The sequence below is a fragment of the Lethenteron reissneri genome, chromosome 53 (assembly GCF_015708825.2).
Source record: "Lethenteron reissneri isolate LAM-NWPU_2019-01 chromosome 53, ASM1570882v1, whole genome shotgun sequence".
Taxonomy (NCBI): domain Eukaryota; kingdom Metazoa; phylum Chordata; class Hyperoartia; order Petromyzontiformes; family Petromyzontidae; genus Lethenteron; species Lethenteron reissneri.
The window spans coordinates 10,961,875-10,977,669 of NC_083831.1; the positions used below are offsets into that span (position 1 = coordinate 10,961,875).

At 41.6% G+C, this 15,795-nt stretch overlaps 1 protein-coding gene across 1 annotated transcript; it reads right to left on the reverse strand.

The window, feature by feature from the left end:
• Positions 1-2,360: 2,360 nt before the first annotated feature.
• Positions 2,361-15,502, reverse strand: STYX (serine/threonine/tyrosine interacting protein). The gene is made up of 12 exons (XM_061573522.1): positions 15,250-15,502; positions 13,965-13,997; positions 12,308-12,361; positions 12,116-12,213; positions 11,259-11,319; positions 9,981-10,017; positions 9,660-9,699; positions 8,888-8,938; positions 7,765-7,837; positions 7,427-7,505; positions 5,734-5,794; positions 2,361-2,980 (listed from the first exon to the last, which is right to left on the reverse strand). The coding sequence occupies exons 1-12, from the start codon at positions 15,307-15,309 to the stop codon at positions 2,956-2,958; spliced, it is 672 nt and encodes a 223-aa protein (XP_061429506.1). The 5' UTR covers positions 15,310-15,502; the 3' UTR covers positions 2,361-2,955.
• Positions 15,503-15,795: the final 293 nt, after the last annotated feature.

Genomic DNA, 15,795 nt, shown 5'->3' on the forward strand with positions numbered 1-15,795 from the left:
ACAATGATTGTCAGCAGAGTGCATCCTTGAAATACTGCGTCAATTTAGGGGTGGGGTACATGCATTTTATTCACAGAACCCCATAATTTCTATAACGACAAAATTTAGCCCACGATTTACTTTCAGATTACCTAAATATAACTAGAAATATAAAATAGGTAAAGAAAAACACATCACTAAAACCACCAAAAGAAATTACACCATTTCTGGAACACAATCCAATGTTACATTAGTTACTGTATGGAACTTTGATTGAGAATAGGTTTTCCCCTTTTTTCTGGCAACAAAACAGGTGTTGATATGTTAAAACACCAAACTGAAACCTTTTACAAGGAATCATGTCTGCATTCACCACAATGCTTGTGGTCAGAATGCAAACAAAAAGCGTCTTATAACACTGGTCAACAGACTTTTTCTGGCATAAGGTATTCCAACGGTTTTAAGGTAATTTTGGGGTGCTGATTCCAAATCTGGCATCACTTTTTGTCTATCACATCAGGTTGTTGAGATATAACATGTTGCATTTTCAATAACAACTGCAGAAGAAAAATATTAAATAAACGTGGATATCTACATAAAATGATATTATAAACACACTATCCTAAAAATACAGCACCATATTTTAACACTAAAGCAGTCACTGACTCGCAACAACTTGCAAGCATAAGTGACAAGAGTTAATTTCGGGTAAAATCAATGAAAATGGGGTATGCCGATAGCATAAAAATGAGATGTGATAGAGCAAATCTGAGATCAGATTTGGAATCAGCACACAGCTGCAAAAGTCCAGGCCAGAAAAAAATGTTTTCTGTTGACCAGTGTAATATATGCATCGTCTTTGAAACTGATTGGTCCACACCAGACAGCTTTCTTTTGAGCCTCGTCTCAAAACGGTGTTAGACCACAGGACGCCAAAGTCAGCAGCACTTCTTAGATTTTTGAGCTTCGGTAGTGCGATTTTAAACCGCTTTCAACATTATTTTTAATTAGGGCTTCCAGAAACCTCCCATTATATGCAGGACACTGTTATATATTTGTCCATGCTATTGTGGACACGCTACATGTTGAAATCTGTGGTGGATACTGAACCAGGCGGTGGTGGTTCTGGCTGAGCACATGGCCTGCAATCCAGCTCTCGAAGTGACGAGGGTTGGCGGATCACCACACAGATGTGAAACTTCCTTTCCGCGAGTGTCCAGGTGCCGTACCCTGGCTCACCAGGAGGCGGTACGGAAAGTGGTCTAATCGCCATCCGTTTCCATCTGTACGGGGATAGGGTGTTACCCCCTCACGCAATGTGGGAGTTCTCCGGGCGCTCCAGTTTCTTCCCACTCATCAGTATTTGGCCGAAAACATCTTACAAGTGTAATAAAGCTCGTTGAGGCGACTTCTGGAATCCGTCTTTTATTCAACTTGTATTACAGCTTTCCTTCACGCTGCTGAGAGGCAGCGTGAGAGGGACAGATAGAGAGAGACGCACTGCCACGTGGCAACCCGGAGCTCCGCTCCCGCGTGGCCCCCTTCCTCTGTTCTTCCCCTTCTGCCCACGTGTCGTTCGTCTCCACCCCTATTTAATACCCGGGTCACGTGGTACATTTCCGCCAATCCTCGTTAGCCTCCATGCAATATTCCAGGCCCCCTCGTAAGCTCCCGGGACCACGCCCCTGACTCCTCTCCCCATTGGCTGTGGCCAGAGCCAGCAGAACCAATACTTACAGCTGTCACCTTTCCATTACGTCAGGGCCACGCCCCCAGGCTTCCCCCCATTGGCTATAAACCAGGACCGGCAGAGCCAATCACCATGACGAGTTGTGATACGTCAGTGAGCCGGATATATCCTCACATTACACAAGTATAAATCCAGTGCAAAATAAACATTCAATGTGGCAGGACCCTTCTGAAAAAAGTCCTACAATTCAGTGCAGATTTCCTGGATAAGCAAATTATTATAATCATTCCACTGAGAACAAGAATTGCCCTGTGTTCATTCAAACATTTGCCAATTCTGCTGCGTTGGCAGTGGTGTACAATAAAAATTGGCATTCGTCAATAACACGACATTGTGCACCGAAGGGCGATTGCCCAAAGATCCATTTCTTTCCAACTGCTTTTTGCATTTTAGTTTGTCCTTCCTCCGCACCTCCGATTATTGTGGTTGTTCAACATACATACAAAACGTCACCTATTACATACTTTCTTTTTAAGGAGTGTAAGCACCGTATGTGCTGTGTTCATTCACGCAACTTTTGTACTGACGGTGCGGTATTCAACTTCCGAGAAACACTGCACGAGTCCCGGAGGTGCAAATGCTTTCAGCGAGCACTCAAAAAGCCACAATCAATAGTAGGAAACAATTGGAATTTCATTTGCTTTGTTTTACCATTTTATTTAATATTTTTTTACAACATAAACACAAAACAATTGACACGCATCAATGCTATAGGCTCATTTGCACAAATTAAATGCCACACTACAGTAAACACCACTACAGTAACACCAATGTCTAACTCCTGACATCTATGCAATGCAAAATCCTAAGAAATGTGTTTGTTGTTTTTATCCTTTTTTAGGTTTTTAGTTTTTTTAAAAACGCAAATATTAAAATAAATATTTTAAACTTCAAAACAGCATATTTTTTTCTCTTAAATTTGTTTCTTTTTTGCATCTCAAGTTAATCCTTTTCCTCTTTAAAATCAAATTTCATTTGAAGGACATGTAGCATGACTTGGTGGTAACTGCGTCGACAACGAAAACTATATTACGATACCAATATTTAATTTGTTGTTGAAACTATACAGAGCCATGTCAAATTAGTACTAGGATACGTTACTGGATATTCGATCTGCCGAGGCTCCAGAAAATGTTGGTGGTCTGCACAATTAAAAGTGATGTGCTGCTGCCAGGTTTGACCCGACTCACAATTTACAAACACTTAAATTATCGGATGGAGATATTTCATTTTGAAACAGTTCCACAGATTCTACACGCATACAATACACGCACGCACGAAAGTGGTCGTCAAATAGAATTTAGGCATTACATTTTAGAAGTGTACACAGACTTAATGGATTACTGCAAATGTTACAAGGATTAGTGTCTTTCGTAAAATGAGGTTAATTATATATTTCACTTTTGTTATCACACATTTTGTAATGCCCTGTGGGTGCGGACGTAATGCATGCATGTCCGCTGACATTGGTATTTTTGATCATAGGTTAATAATTGTGTCCACACATGAAAAATTAACCAGGTATAATACAGTTTGCAAAACGATTATTTAAAATGGACAATTATACGGAAATCATTTGTTTAACAGAGGGTTGACATTACGTACTTGGGGGTATTGCCAACACATTTAGCGCAAGTCATGCCACATGCCTTTTAACATCCATTCAATTCAAAAATTAAGTCATTGATATATATATAATTTAAAAATTGTAAACAAAGGTAGCAGATTTTTAAAAAAGTGTTCCGTTTTTAGATTAATCAAAAAATATTGCGTGTCATTAGAGTTCTTGGGAAATATTTTCTCAAAAAAAATATAAAACAGTCAAATTATATTTGTAAGCGTCTCCCTTGCAATGAGTATTTTTTTTTCCATTTGTCTCGTATGACATTCCTCACATAGGGGTTAAATAACCTCATTATTTTGCCCCGTGGAAATTTATATAATCGCTCGTCAAACATAGCAGCAGTGAGCCCAATTCCAAATCTATATAGGTAATGCATCATTTTAGTTTCGAATGGAAATGCACTTATTGACCGTCACATTCCAGGTTAAATGCAGCATTCACAACATTTCAACTCGCCCAAATGTATTTTTTTACAAACCACTTGGGGCATGTTGTGCTCATCTCTTCAGTCACGACCAAATGGTCTTGACGGTTAATTTTTCCTACATTTGTTTTTAGTTACATAACACAACGTGGCATTATCTTATACTGAATCTTTAGCACCAGTTGAACACTTGGGACAGGGGGGAATATAGAATTGAGCGGGTGAAAACTACTTAGAAATCAGATTATCAAAACGTGCTCGCAGACTTAATGCCAGTTACGTACCGCCACGTTGCCACCATGTAGTACGATTGCACTTTAAAGGAATGGCCCAAACAATTTGAAATACTGCATGGAAATCGAAGCTGCATTTGGCCCAGTTTTTTATTATTTATGCGTTAACAGAATTTGAATTAAACCCCAATGACAATGGTCATTATATTTCTGTTCATAGTACTCTTACGACCGATTCTTCCCAGTTTTTCGGCTGTACGCATCACTCGTGCAGATTTAAACGAGACAGAACGTAGCCACGTCAACGGCGGCTCACAAAGTGGTTAGAAACAAAACTCTTACGCAACTGCAGCCCCACAACTTGTATTAGGTTAAGAACAAAAGAAACCGATACGTTTGGGAGCAACAACTTCCTTTAACAAAATTTCATTTTTTTTGGAGAAAGACATAGCACCTTTATTTTAATTTAGGCAAACATGTGCATTCATCGTTATTGTTACTTTGCAAGTCTCCGCAACCCTCTCCCTCCCTCCCCCCCAACCCCCCCCCCGACTTTTTTCTTACAGTACTAGAAAACGGAAATAATTTTGTTAAAGGCACAGTCCACATCACATGAGAGACAAAAAAAATGTTCTGTACCGAGAGACTGCTTGGCCGAGTTGAATTTCTGAACCAATGACGGGACACCGTAACAAAAAGCCGAACGTGGTGTGTAACGTATTCTCCAGGTTATAAGATGCACTTGTTCCTTGTGTCCTTAAAATCCCGGGATAATTCGTGGGTGGAGGTGCCCCTGTATCTACCGTTTTCTTAACAAAATCCTATGATGTCAAAGGATTACCACATTTCACCCATTAACAGATTTAAATGTAATTTGCATTGCTTTTTGTATAAAAAATCTAAAAAGCAGTGCAAAAAAATAAACAGCACTGAAACTGGGATAGCACTTGAATGACATTTCTGTGCCGCATCGAGACACAGCAAGACGAGCTCTACATAAATCTGGCTGTTGCCTGATGAAGCTGGTTGTAATTACTGGCAAAACGTCATACTCAGATTGTAAATGTTGTGGCTTTGCTCTCCAACACAGCGGTGTGCTATATTGGTCGCGAAAGCCTACGTGTTAAACCAGCTAGCAACGAGTCTGCATAACTCTGCACGCCATTTAGTTTTGGAGCTTTGGGGGTGCCGATTTTTACTTTTTCCCCAACGTTTTGCAATTCTGAGGGGTACCCAAAAGCCAATCACCCACGTCATTTCGAGGACCCTCCGTGTGTGTTTTTATTGCAGTGTGTGCCAGGTTGATTTTGAAGCCTTGTGTTGTGCAGCCATCCCACTCCCTTTGTTTGTTTGGCTGCAGATTTACACTAAACGGTCATCTCTTAGGCGAGCCGAGACTACAATTGGGAACAACTTCCTGACAATTTTTTAAACGCTCTACAGCTATGGCGCGACCTCCACCCACAAAACCGTCACCCACCCCCCCCCAGCCAAGATAATTTCAGCAACCATTTTCAGAATTCGATTCTGGCAACAACCGCAGGGTCCTCTGCCGATCCATGGAGTCCAACGGTGTTGTGAAAAAAAAAGTAAATAAACCCACCACCCCCGAACGAAAGACACGGAAGCCCATGGTGGAGAACCACGCTACAGATCCCCCCCCCCCTCCCAACGAGCACCCCCGCCCTGTATTGCTTGGCCCATGCAGGCATGCGGGGGTCACCTGTTGTGCAACGAGGGGGCATCGGTCTCCTCATCCTCCTCCAGCATCCTCTTGCCGGACCCTGTGCTCACAGACAAAGACAAAGACCCCCCCCCCACACCCGTATAGCCTTAATAGACCGTTGGGGCAAGCGCTGCTAGAGAGTACCTATGAAGGCCGACCGGCACTGCACATGAAGGGGTGGGTAGACAGCACCATGCCCAGTCACCGTTGTCTCCCTAGTGGCGATGGTTACACACCGCATTAGGTACTCATTTGAGGCCGAGTTGACTTCAAGGAGGCCCAGGACTGGTTCAAATAATCGTCGCTGGTGATGGCCGTGAGCGGGAATCGAACCCGGGTTGCCGGGTTCATAGCAGTGCGCTAACCACTGCACCACCGCTCACACACACAGTGTGGTACCCTGAGCAATACAATACAAAATGTATCCTTCACCTTGAGCCCATGATCCACTTCAGCAATTTCAGGTCAATCGTTGCTGGCATTGCATTCACCATGAGCGACGATGGCAGCAGAATGCAGTGACAGTTCTCTCTAGACAATGAAGCCTTGATTAAAAGTGTGAATGTTAAACAATGATTCATCTCAGGTCTGTGAATGAACCAGTTGATTACATTGATCACACTTTTTCTGGCATAAGGTATTACAACGGTTTTAAGGTAATTTTGGGGTGCTGATTCCAAATCTGGCATCAGTTTTTGTCTATCACATCAGTTTTTGAGATATCAAATATTGAATTTTCAATAAAAACTGCAGAAGAAAAATATTAAATCAATGTGGATATCTACATAAAATGATATTATAAACACATTATCCTAAAAATACAGCACCATATTTTAACACTAAAGCAGTCACTGACTCGCAACAACTTGCAATCATAAGTGACAGAGTTAATTTGGGGTAAAATAAATGAAAATGGGGTATGCCGAAAGCATAAAAATGATGTGATAGAGCAAATCTGAGATCAGGTTTGGAATCAGCACCCTGAAATTAGTCTAAAACAGCTGCAAAAGTCCAGGCCAGAAAAAAATGTTTATTTTTTGTTGACCAGTGTTAGAGATGGAGTAAGCCCTAGTACTATCCTCTAGTTAGGGGACACAGTCATTCCTTTATGCAGCCAACTGTTGACAAGTCAGTTAGTCAGTCACTCACTCAATACAACAATATTTTATAAGAAAAAAAATCCTATCAAAAGGCTCTCTGTGCTCCATCAGTCTCGATCACACTCACGCTGAAATTGGAAGCTGCAATTTTCTCACACGTGTAGAAAACGTGATTTCTGGATGTTGAACTTCTTTCGCACCGTACGTAGCCAAACGTGCTAATCGGGGGCGATGTCTGGCAGTTGCGTGTGCGCCCCATCTACAATCCGATTGTAAATTTACACACCGTTGTCCAGTAGGGGGCAGCTCGAGCAAGAATTGTTCAGATTTGGGGCAAAGATCTTTGAACAATAGGACACACTGTGGCAAAGATATTTCTCTGCGGCAACGACAGTGGATCATGGCCTTCAATCTCACAGCGCGGCAGGGAAACAGAGGAGAAGTCACTGAACTGTCGGTAATTCATAACAGGCATCAGCCTTGGTCAATCCACTGCTGAATGAAGGACTCCGCCAATCCGCCATCACCTCTCATGGCCGTGCGATGCAACAATTCGCCTAACCTTCTGAACAAGCAGAGGTGCGTCTCACCATGTGCATGCGCAGGTTTAATGTCGTAAGGAGAGAGCTTCTTTATGGTAAGACGTGCCAGGTAAATCGCTTCATACTCCTGTTGCCGACCATACACACACAGAATGCATTTTTAAAAGGAGCTTTAATTTTGTAATCTTGAGAATAAGCGTTTCCAACGTTTACCTGTCATAAAAATACGTTAGGTCAATCAGAAACACCGTGTTAATCACGAATAATGGCAGCAATACCGAATCGTGGACAGCGATTTTATTGACCCTGGGATCAGTACCCTAGGGAATGCATAAAAATATTAACTACCGCTTAATAGCGAGATGTTATACTCAGGAACAACATACCTGTAGCTGGTTCACAAATCCAACGTTTGGATTAATACAGAATCTTCTTTGCTGCAAGTAAACAAACGCATCCCTAGCAAGGAAAAACAAGGCGAGAAATTAAAACTCACGACGGGAGGAAAGTTGTGCTAGGTTATAATGATGTGGGAGTCACGTATACAAGATGTGATTAATTTCACCCGATTACAAAACTGCTTTCCCACTTTTAAGCCTAAAAGACTATCACGATTTCGATGTTGGGCAATTTGTTATTGACATGCAAAGTGGCACTTCGTAAAGCAATGGCAATGCACGTGTACATGGCTTTTAGTTGATAGAGAATTTGGTAGAAACTATAATCAAATATGCTTATTCGTAGTAATAAAGGATTTAGCACTCGATGTCAATCCACTGCTGGATGAAAGCTTTCCCAAGTCATGTATGATATTTAACAATACCTTCAGTACATTGATCAGTGGGGGTTGGGGAATGGAGGAGCCCAGGACTGGTTCGGATATCACTCGCCACTGATGTTAGCCGTGGACAATGATCAAACTCGCATTTTTCCAAGTGCATAGGGTAGTGCGCTAACCAATGTGCACACCACCATTGCACCAATTGAAAGTAACAGTCCTAAAATTTATTACACCATGAAGCTAGGAGAAAGACCATTAAATGTAACAATAAAAATCTAGTTCTTGTTAAAACTGTATAAAAGCATAAAACAGATTATGCAGATGAGATATGAAACAGGATGAAAATGGCAAAACATGGAATGCAGAGGAATATAAAAAGTGAGAAAAATTTATCGGAATAAAGATCAAAAAGTATACCATGAAGATGCCATAAGTAGGAGAACCACACACAGTAAATATGGAAGAAAACGATATGTAGTTCACAAACGATAGTCGTTATATGCAACCACAATAGACGAGAGATAAACTTAATTGAGACATTTGAAGGAATGGCAACCATACAAGGGAACGCATCAGAGGATATCCATTGCGGAGATGGAGCCAAGATTGGGTAGCGTGCAGGAGCAAGGTGAATTGTGGCATGAGTAGTTGGGAGGTGTCAACGCAGCAGTGGATAGCTCATGACTCATGCTGATTATGACGAAAGTGACAACCGAATTCGAACCAACCTGTACTTGAGTCCAAATGTTTCCATAATATAGGCGATCACAAGGGCAGCACTGCAAAAACAATAAACAGAAATGAATGAAAAACACATCTAAATATAAATCTGGCATCTATTTTTAAAAGAGCAACTCAAAGACGTAAGCTTTAGAGGACATCACCACATCACGCGCTTTCAGATGCGCTTCTGCAGCAGTCTGGAACGCTCTCTTCCTTCCGATGTTAGGAAACAGCTGGATCTATGCAATTAAAAAATCTCGATTGAAAACTCATTTCTTAGAACTGCATTTTTTGTTCAGAAGGTTGTCTTTCCGCCGCACCTCCGATTAATACGGTTGGCTATGTACAGTGTGAAATAAGGTGTACATACATACACGAGGAACTGGGAGGGTGTGTTGTCACTGGGAAACTATCCTGCATTTGGAGGAATATCCTAAATTATTGTAACTTAAACTATCCGGGGCCAGGTGGCTTGATGGCAGAGCAAGCGGCTCGCAATCGGAAGGTTGCAAGTTCCAAACCTGGTTGGGGTGGAAACCCATCACGCCTTCCAGGGGGCAATAAAATAAGTACCACTTTGTAGGGGCAAGTCAACAGTAATTGTCATATAGGAACGTATAACCGCCACTACTGGCTCAGGGCTGTAAAGAGGTAATAAACATTTGAGTAATAAATAACTGACTTTTTTTACTTTGAATAAAACTGAAGTAGTGAGTATTTCACTAGGGTGTCCGACATTCATTGTTTTTCAATTGCTGCAACAAAATGCTTAAATACCTTCTTGAGATGCCAGCATTTCCATGCACAAGAACTTTCCCTGATCCCACAAAAGACACAAACGAGAGTTAAACCGCACCGTCAACAGTGGCTATAAAAAAAAAACTCATCTGAGGGTAAAAACAAGAAAGGGACTCCTATTCGAGTTGCGGCAAAGGTTAACAACTCGTCAAAATGTACACAGCCTTATCACCACTTGCCACCTTAGAATCGAACACTTATCCAAGTGTACAACGTAAAACAAAGCAATTGCAAGCGAAACAAAGTCAATGTGCAGATTGTTTGACTGGTGCTTAAGGGTTTGGTGGCTAGCTGCCTTACCTCCACTTTGCAAACATCCGTCAATAAAATCTTTTGTCTGAAACGCAACCATCATGGGCACAAACACGAAGAAAAATAAGCGTGACTTAACATATTTTCAACAATTAAATAGAATACACAATTTTAAAAAGTTTTTTTATAATGGTTACATATTAACACACAAAAACCATCCAGAACAAAGCCCCCCCCCCCCAAATCCTTAACAGACTATTGGGGCAAGTACTGTTAGCGAGCCCTAAGGCGGTTAAGCACGTACTTATGTTTCACTATTTTTACAGCGTACGTGTGGATGGAGGCCGGCACCATGCCGAGCCACCTTTGTCTGCCCAGTGCTGATGTTCACACACCGCACCAGGTACTCATTTAAGGCCGAGTTGACATAGGGGAGGGTCAGGGACCAGTTCAAATATTCGCCCATGTTATTGGTCATGAGCAGGAATTGAACTCAGGTTGCAGGATTCTTAACACTGTGGGTCAACCAATGAGCCACTGCTCCCAAACACTTCACAGCTCTATTCCACATACACATTTTTACAACTAAACAAATTCAACTGCACTTAGCTACTTAACGATTCACCACTCCGCCTCGTAGCTACGTATAAAAATGCACGTGTAACATTTTTAAAGTTGCAATATTGACATAATGTAGTCATTCTACGATTGCTTTTGACAGCCACTTGAACATAGAGGCATACATGTAACTTTATCAACGGTTGGAAGAGAGGCATCCATTTGCTGTTCAAGTCGTGGGGTTTATTTGACCATACTTCACCACACTGGTCAGTGCAGGCTGGTAAAAGGTGGGCAGCAGACTTGGAAGCGTAGAAATACAAGACAACGTATTTTTCTGCTGCCCAACATGTAACTTTGCAAGATACAACGACCTGCCTTATAATTTTCTACGTAAACGCCCGGTAGCGAGTCATGTAAAATTCCTTCAGTAGAAAAGTCCCCTTTTGACATTGCAAACCAAGGAGAAAATATAACTTAAGATTTTATGCAACTGCCGACAGAATAATACATTGCGGAAACTGAAATACTTCATCCTCGGCAACATGCCATATTGTTAGTAATGGAAACAAAGTTATACTTTTGCCAAAAAAAAATAATGTGACAATGAACATTCGCCAAGAGATGATTCAGTCCCATGGGGATTCAAGTTGTATGACTAAAAATAATTCTTAGAAAGACTTTCCAGAACAAAAATCGATCAAGCCCAAAAGGGGTTAAGCACCCAAGTATAAAATTCTAGTCCAAAGCTACTGTCAAAGTACTCACCATTGGGAAGTATCGGATGATGTTATCCACAGGACTGTCAGCTATGTTCAGAACCAAGTAACTGCACACAAACCAAATGCGTTGTAATGTTTTGTAAGCTGGGAAAATCGATGACAACTTTTTTTACATAACCAAACACTGCCATTTAAAAGCTTTTGCAAGCCAAACAAGAGTATATCTGCACACAACTGAAGACCAATGACAAATACTCTATGCAGGATAAATAAATAAAGGTTACCAAGCAAAGCTGGGAATGTTTTTTTGCAGCTGTGTTATACAGCTGCAAAAAAACATTGTTATAATGGTCAATAATTTACTGTACTTACACTGTATTAATGTTGTTAAAAAAATTATTTTTAAGTGTGACATTCAATAAAAGCAGAGTCTTAGTAAAATGTGGATAGTCCTGCAACTTAAGATGTAAATTTCAGACACTTAAAAAATGTGCCAAATCATTAGTAAAATCAGGAATTGGCTTTTTACGTGGGTCTAGTATGTCAACCAATTAAGACTGAAATTCACATAACAATTTAATTTCATTACCTTTTTTTAAAATGGTTCAATCCCGAGAAATATCATTGTCACTTATAGACAAATTACTTTTTTCAACCACGCTTGGCAATGGTGAATTGAGTTTCGTTTACAGGTCCAATCATTCACCTATTGCATAAGCCATATTTTCCAAAACTAAACAACGTGACCTTCAAAATGACAGCTGATATGCATTAAAGGATGATTGACACTATCACTCTGAGATTGTCCAACTTGTATAATTGCCTACGAGCAAATAATGTATCGTAAAGATAACACCAGCATACATCAGCATTATTATGAAACGAAAAAAACAATCGACTTACCGTACACAATCAGGGAAGTTTGGCTTGATAAAGTTGGCTTCTATGTCTTGCCGGACACACACGATGTGCGTTATTCCTCGGCTTTCCAAGATTGGCCACTAGGAAACGCAAGAAAGACGCATATTGCACGTAAGAACAGCCACACCTATGAAAATCAATATTTAAGAAATTATTAACATTTCCACGAGTCACCTTGCTTCGCATGGCAGCAGAGAAGGGTCCCAGATACAAGCCCGGTAAGATCTCCTGAAAGACAAAACAAAATTATGAATTGTAAATTCTCATTTGCAGCGAACACGTTTACAAGGCCTGATGCTTTGATTGTACACCATGAAAATTAATGCTTAGCAAACTGAGAGTATTTCCTGCTCATCACTTTGTATGAACAGAGCTGTCTCATCTTGGTTCTTACTAACCAAAATGTTATTTTATTATTAGTATGTATCCCTTCTTCTTGGTTCTTTGGTAAAGTCACGTAGAAGGGAAATAATAGACCTGTTCTTCACCTGAGGACGGATGCTTGCGTTGTGGCCGAAACGTCGTGAGAATTATTTTATTAGGTTTTATTTTTTATTATTTCCCTTCTACGTGACTTTACCGAAAGAACCAAGAAGATGAATCCCTGCAGTCACGAAAGCTTTAAATCGAAATTTATGTATCCCTTATCAATGTCAATTACAGTCATAGCTGGTAAAATTACAATGCAGTAATGTAATGACTTGACCTTGTGGCTCACATAACAATACCTTGCACTTTCCTTCCCCTTGCGCATACTGCCAGGAATTTTACATTTGCAGGGTTAAAAATCTACACCATCCCTAAAGTGTTAATGTAGCCACGACTACCTAACATGAACAATACACAAACCAGCTGTAGCTTGTTGGATAGTTGGCTCAATATACTTATCCATAGTCAAGTCATGCAAACATTAAAAACACAACCAGAAAGTGATCCCATCACTAGCCACTTAAGTTGTATGTAACATACACACAAATGTCAGCAGTGTGTGTCGTTCTTTACAAACCTGCTGAATTTAAACCCCAAAGCTTTGCTCACAACGCCAAAGCATGACTAACCAAGCACTGTTTTTTGTCTATGCTACAACTCTGTTGGGTTGAAGGCAGCTTGTTGAAGAAAACCATGCCCCGGATCCCATCCTCCAGTGGGGGAATCTAGACACCGAGAATAAACTTTCTTGGCCACGAGACGGATGCGTGATGCCTCTATTCTTGGCAGGAGTGCCGCGTGTCAATATCAAACATGGGCGACCATTCAAAATGTCTCTACAGCGATTTAATGTGCTGATAAACCTTGGCTTGAGAAGCGAGGATGCTAATAACCACAAGGAACACATATGGAGCATGACCAACCTTCCTCTAAAGCTATTACTTCTAAGAAAATTGACAAATAATGTAAGCTCATGAGCCCACAATCTGCTATTATATCCAAGTTTCCAGGTGGGCTACATGGGCCCCAGAGGCCTCCTTTGACACTCCAGGGGAGCCCCAGAGTCCTTCGGCAGCCCTCCAGGGGGGCTGAGGGGGCTCCAAAGGCATTATAAGGCCCAAATTCGTACAAATAAAAAAATGTACTTGCTAATTGTATCACAATTGTAGCATTGTGACATGATACTATCAGATTAAATACACCTATTACACCCATTGTTAAAGCAGATAACTTTGGTGGAAATGATGGCCAAAATATCTAAAGGTGCTTTAATTATTCAGTTAAACTGGAAATAGTCAATGTGTATAAATATACTGGGATGGGCCCACTATGATAGGTGCTCGCCGATTTAGTTGGGTCTGGACACGAAGACAAAATTGGCAGACAAGTAGAAGACACGAACCTGCATGTCTCTTCTCATGGTGTAAGTCCAGTCCTGAAAAAATATAAACACAGCAGTGTTGTCAACGTACAACTAGTCCACAGTCACTTTTATCGCAACATTTACAATTTGCCCTCATGCATTTGATTATTTTACGTTTTGTTTAAAAGACCCCCCAAAAAAACATACGAGTGCTCATCTCCACAGAGAAAGAGGTTATCACCAGCCAGTGTTATTCATAGATGAATACATTTCTATGGCCAGTCGAGGCAAACCTCAACAGATACAAACAGCTTATAGTATCCGTAAAACAGGTTTTTGTTTGGTTTAGATCGCATAAATATAGCAAAGTGTCGTGAAATATGCAACCACCCGACAGAGCCAATGAGTAAGGTTTGTCACGTAAACAGAACATGCAAATTCGTTACTGGTACAGCACACTGGTGTGTTGGAGAGAAAATCCACAACATTTACAATTAAGAGTACGACGATTCGCCAGTAATACCTTACAGTTTTTAGGATCAAGTGAAGCAGCTCACCATATGGGGGGGGGGGGGGTGACTGATGGTGGTGGTCATGACCATATGGTTAGTGGCAATGACAGTGATTTTGTTGAACATATTGGTTATGACGGTGAATATGGTAATGGTGGTATTGAACAGTGATGGATAGTTATCATACTAATTAAAATTTATAATGCGCATTCCATTAATGATCCCAATGCTATAGTAGTAATATTGAAGATTGTTGTCATGGTGGTGGTGGTAATAATTATTAAGGTGGTGGTAGTGATGGTTAAAACAGTTGATTAGTGGTGAGTATTTGATGTGATGTGGAAGGTGCAGATAACAATGACGGGGTCTGAACGGACCTGAAACAGATAATTTCACTCGTATTCAGACCGAGAGCTTGCTCGGCCTTAGATTGACGTCAACATTATAACAGTCAGCGTGTCTTTGCTGAAGGAAATTGGGCCAGTGGCGTCAACCCCACATTCCTATGGTGCTGGTCGGCATGACCATTGTATTAATCTCGTTCCAATGAGTACAAAGGATACACTAATTTTACCCACCTTGAACAAAAAACGGGCTTGTTCTCCCCCAGTGATTAGTTAAACAACGCGCTCTTTAACCGGCGCCGACTTCTAAAGAAAACTGGTTTATTTATTATAATAAACAAAGTGTTAACTAAACGAAATACTAATACAAAACGCGCGGGCCCAAGCGTTCGACACCATCCCCGGCCTGGCCTAGAATCCCCTACCGCTCGCGACGCGCCTCCCTCGGTAGGGCAAAACCGTACGCACCCCGGTCTCCTCGGCCTTTGCGGCGGGCAACGCCGGGAAGTCGAGACGAACGGTGTCCATCCCTTTAACTGAGGGAGATGTTTGTCCGTTGATGTTGTTAATGATGTTACTGATGTTGCTGTTGCTCGGGCACGTTCACGCGGCGAGCATCGCGGGAGCGGCGGCTGTTCACGGTCCGCGGAGGAGAAGGAAGACGAGCCGGCCCAGGGCGGCTGCCATGTCGGACATGCCGACTCGCTCCCTCGATTCTCGACTCCGACTATTTATAATCCACGGAATCGATTCCGAACGAACGTTCAACCCCTTTACGATTCGAAGAAATCGACTGCGGCTACTTGTAATTGAACGCAAACGATTCGATTCCTGTTGCGAGACGACGGTAAAAGAATCGATCCATGACAGACGCAAGGGGCGTGCGCGCTGCAATGCATTTGTGGTTAGAGGATTCCGACGCCATCTTAGGTAGGGGTGGTGGTTGGGGGCACGGCCAGACCCCACAACGCAACTGGTTAGAGGTCTCTACCGCCATCTTAGGTAGGGGCATTG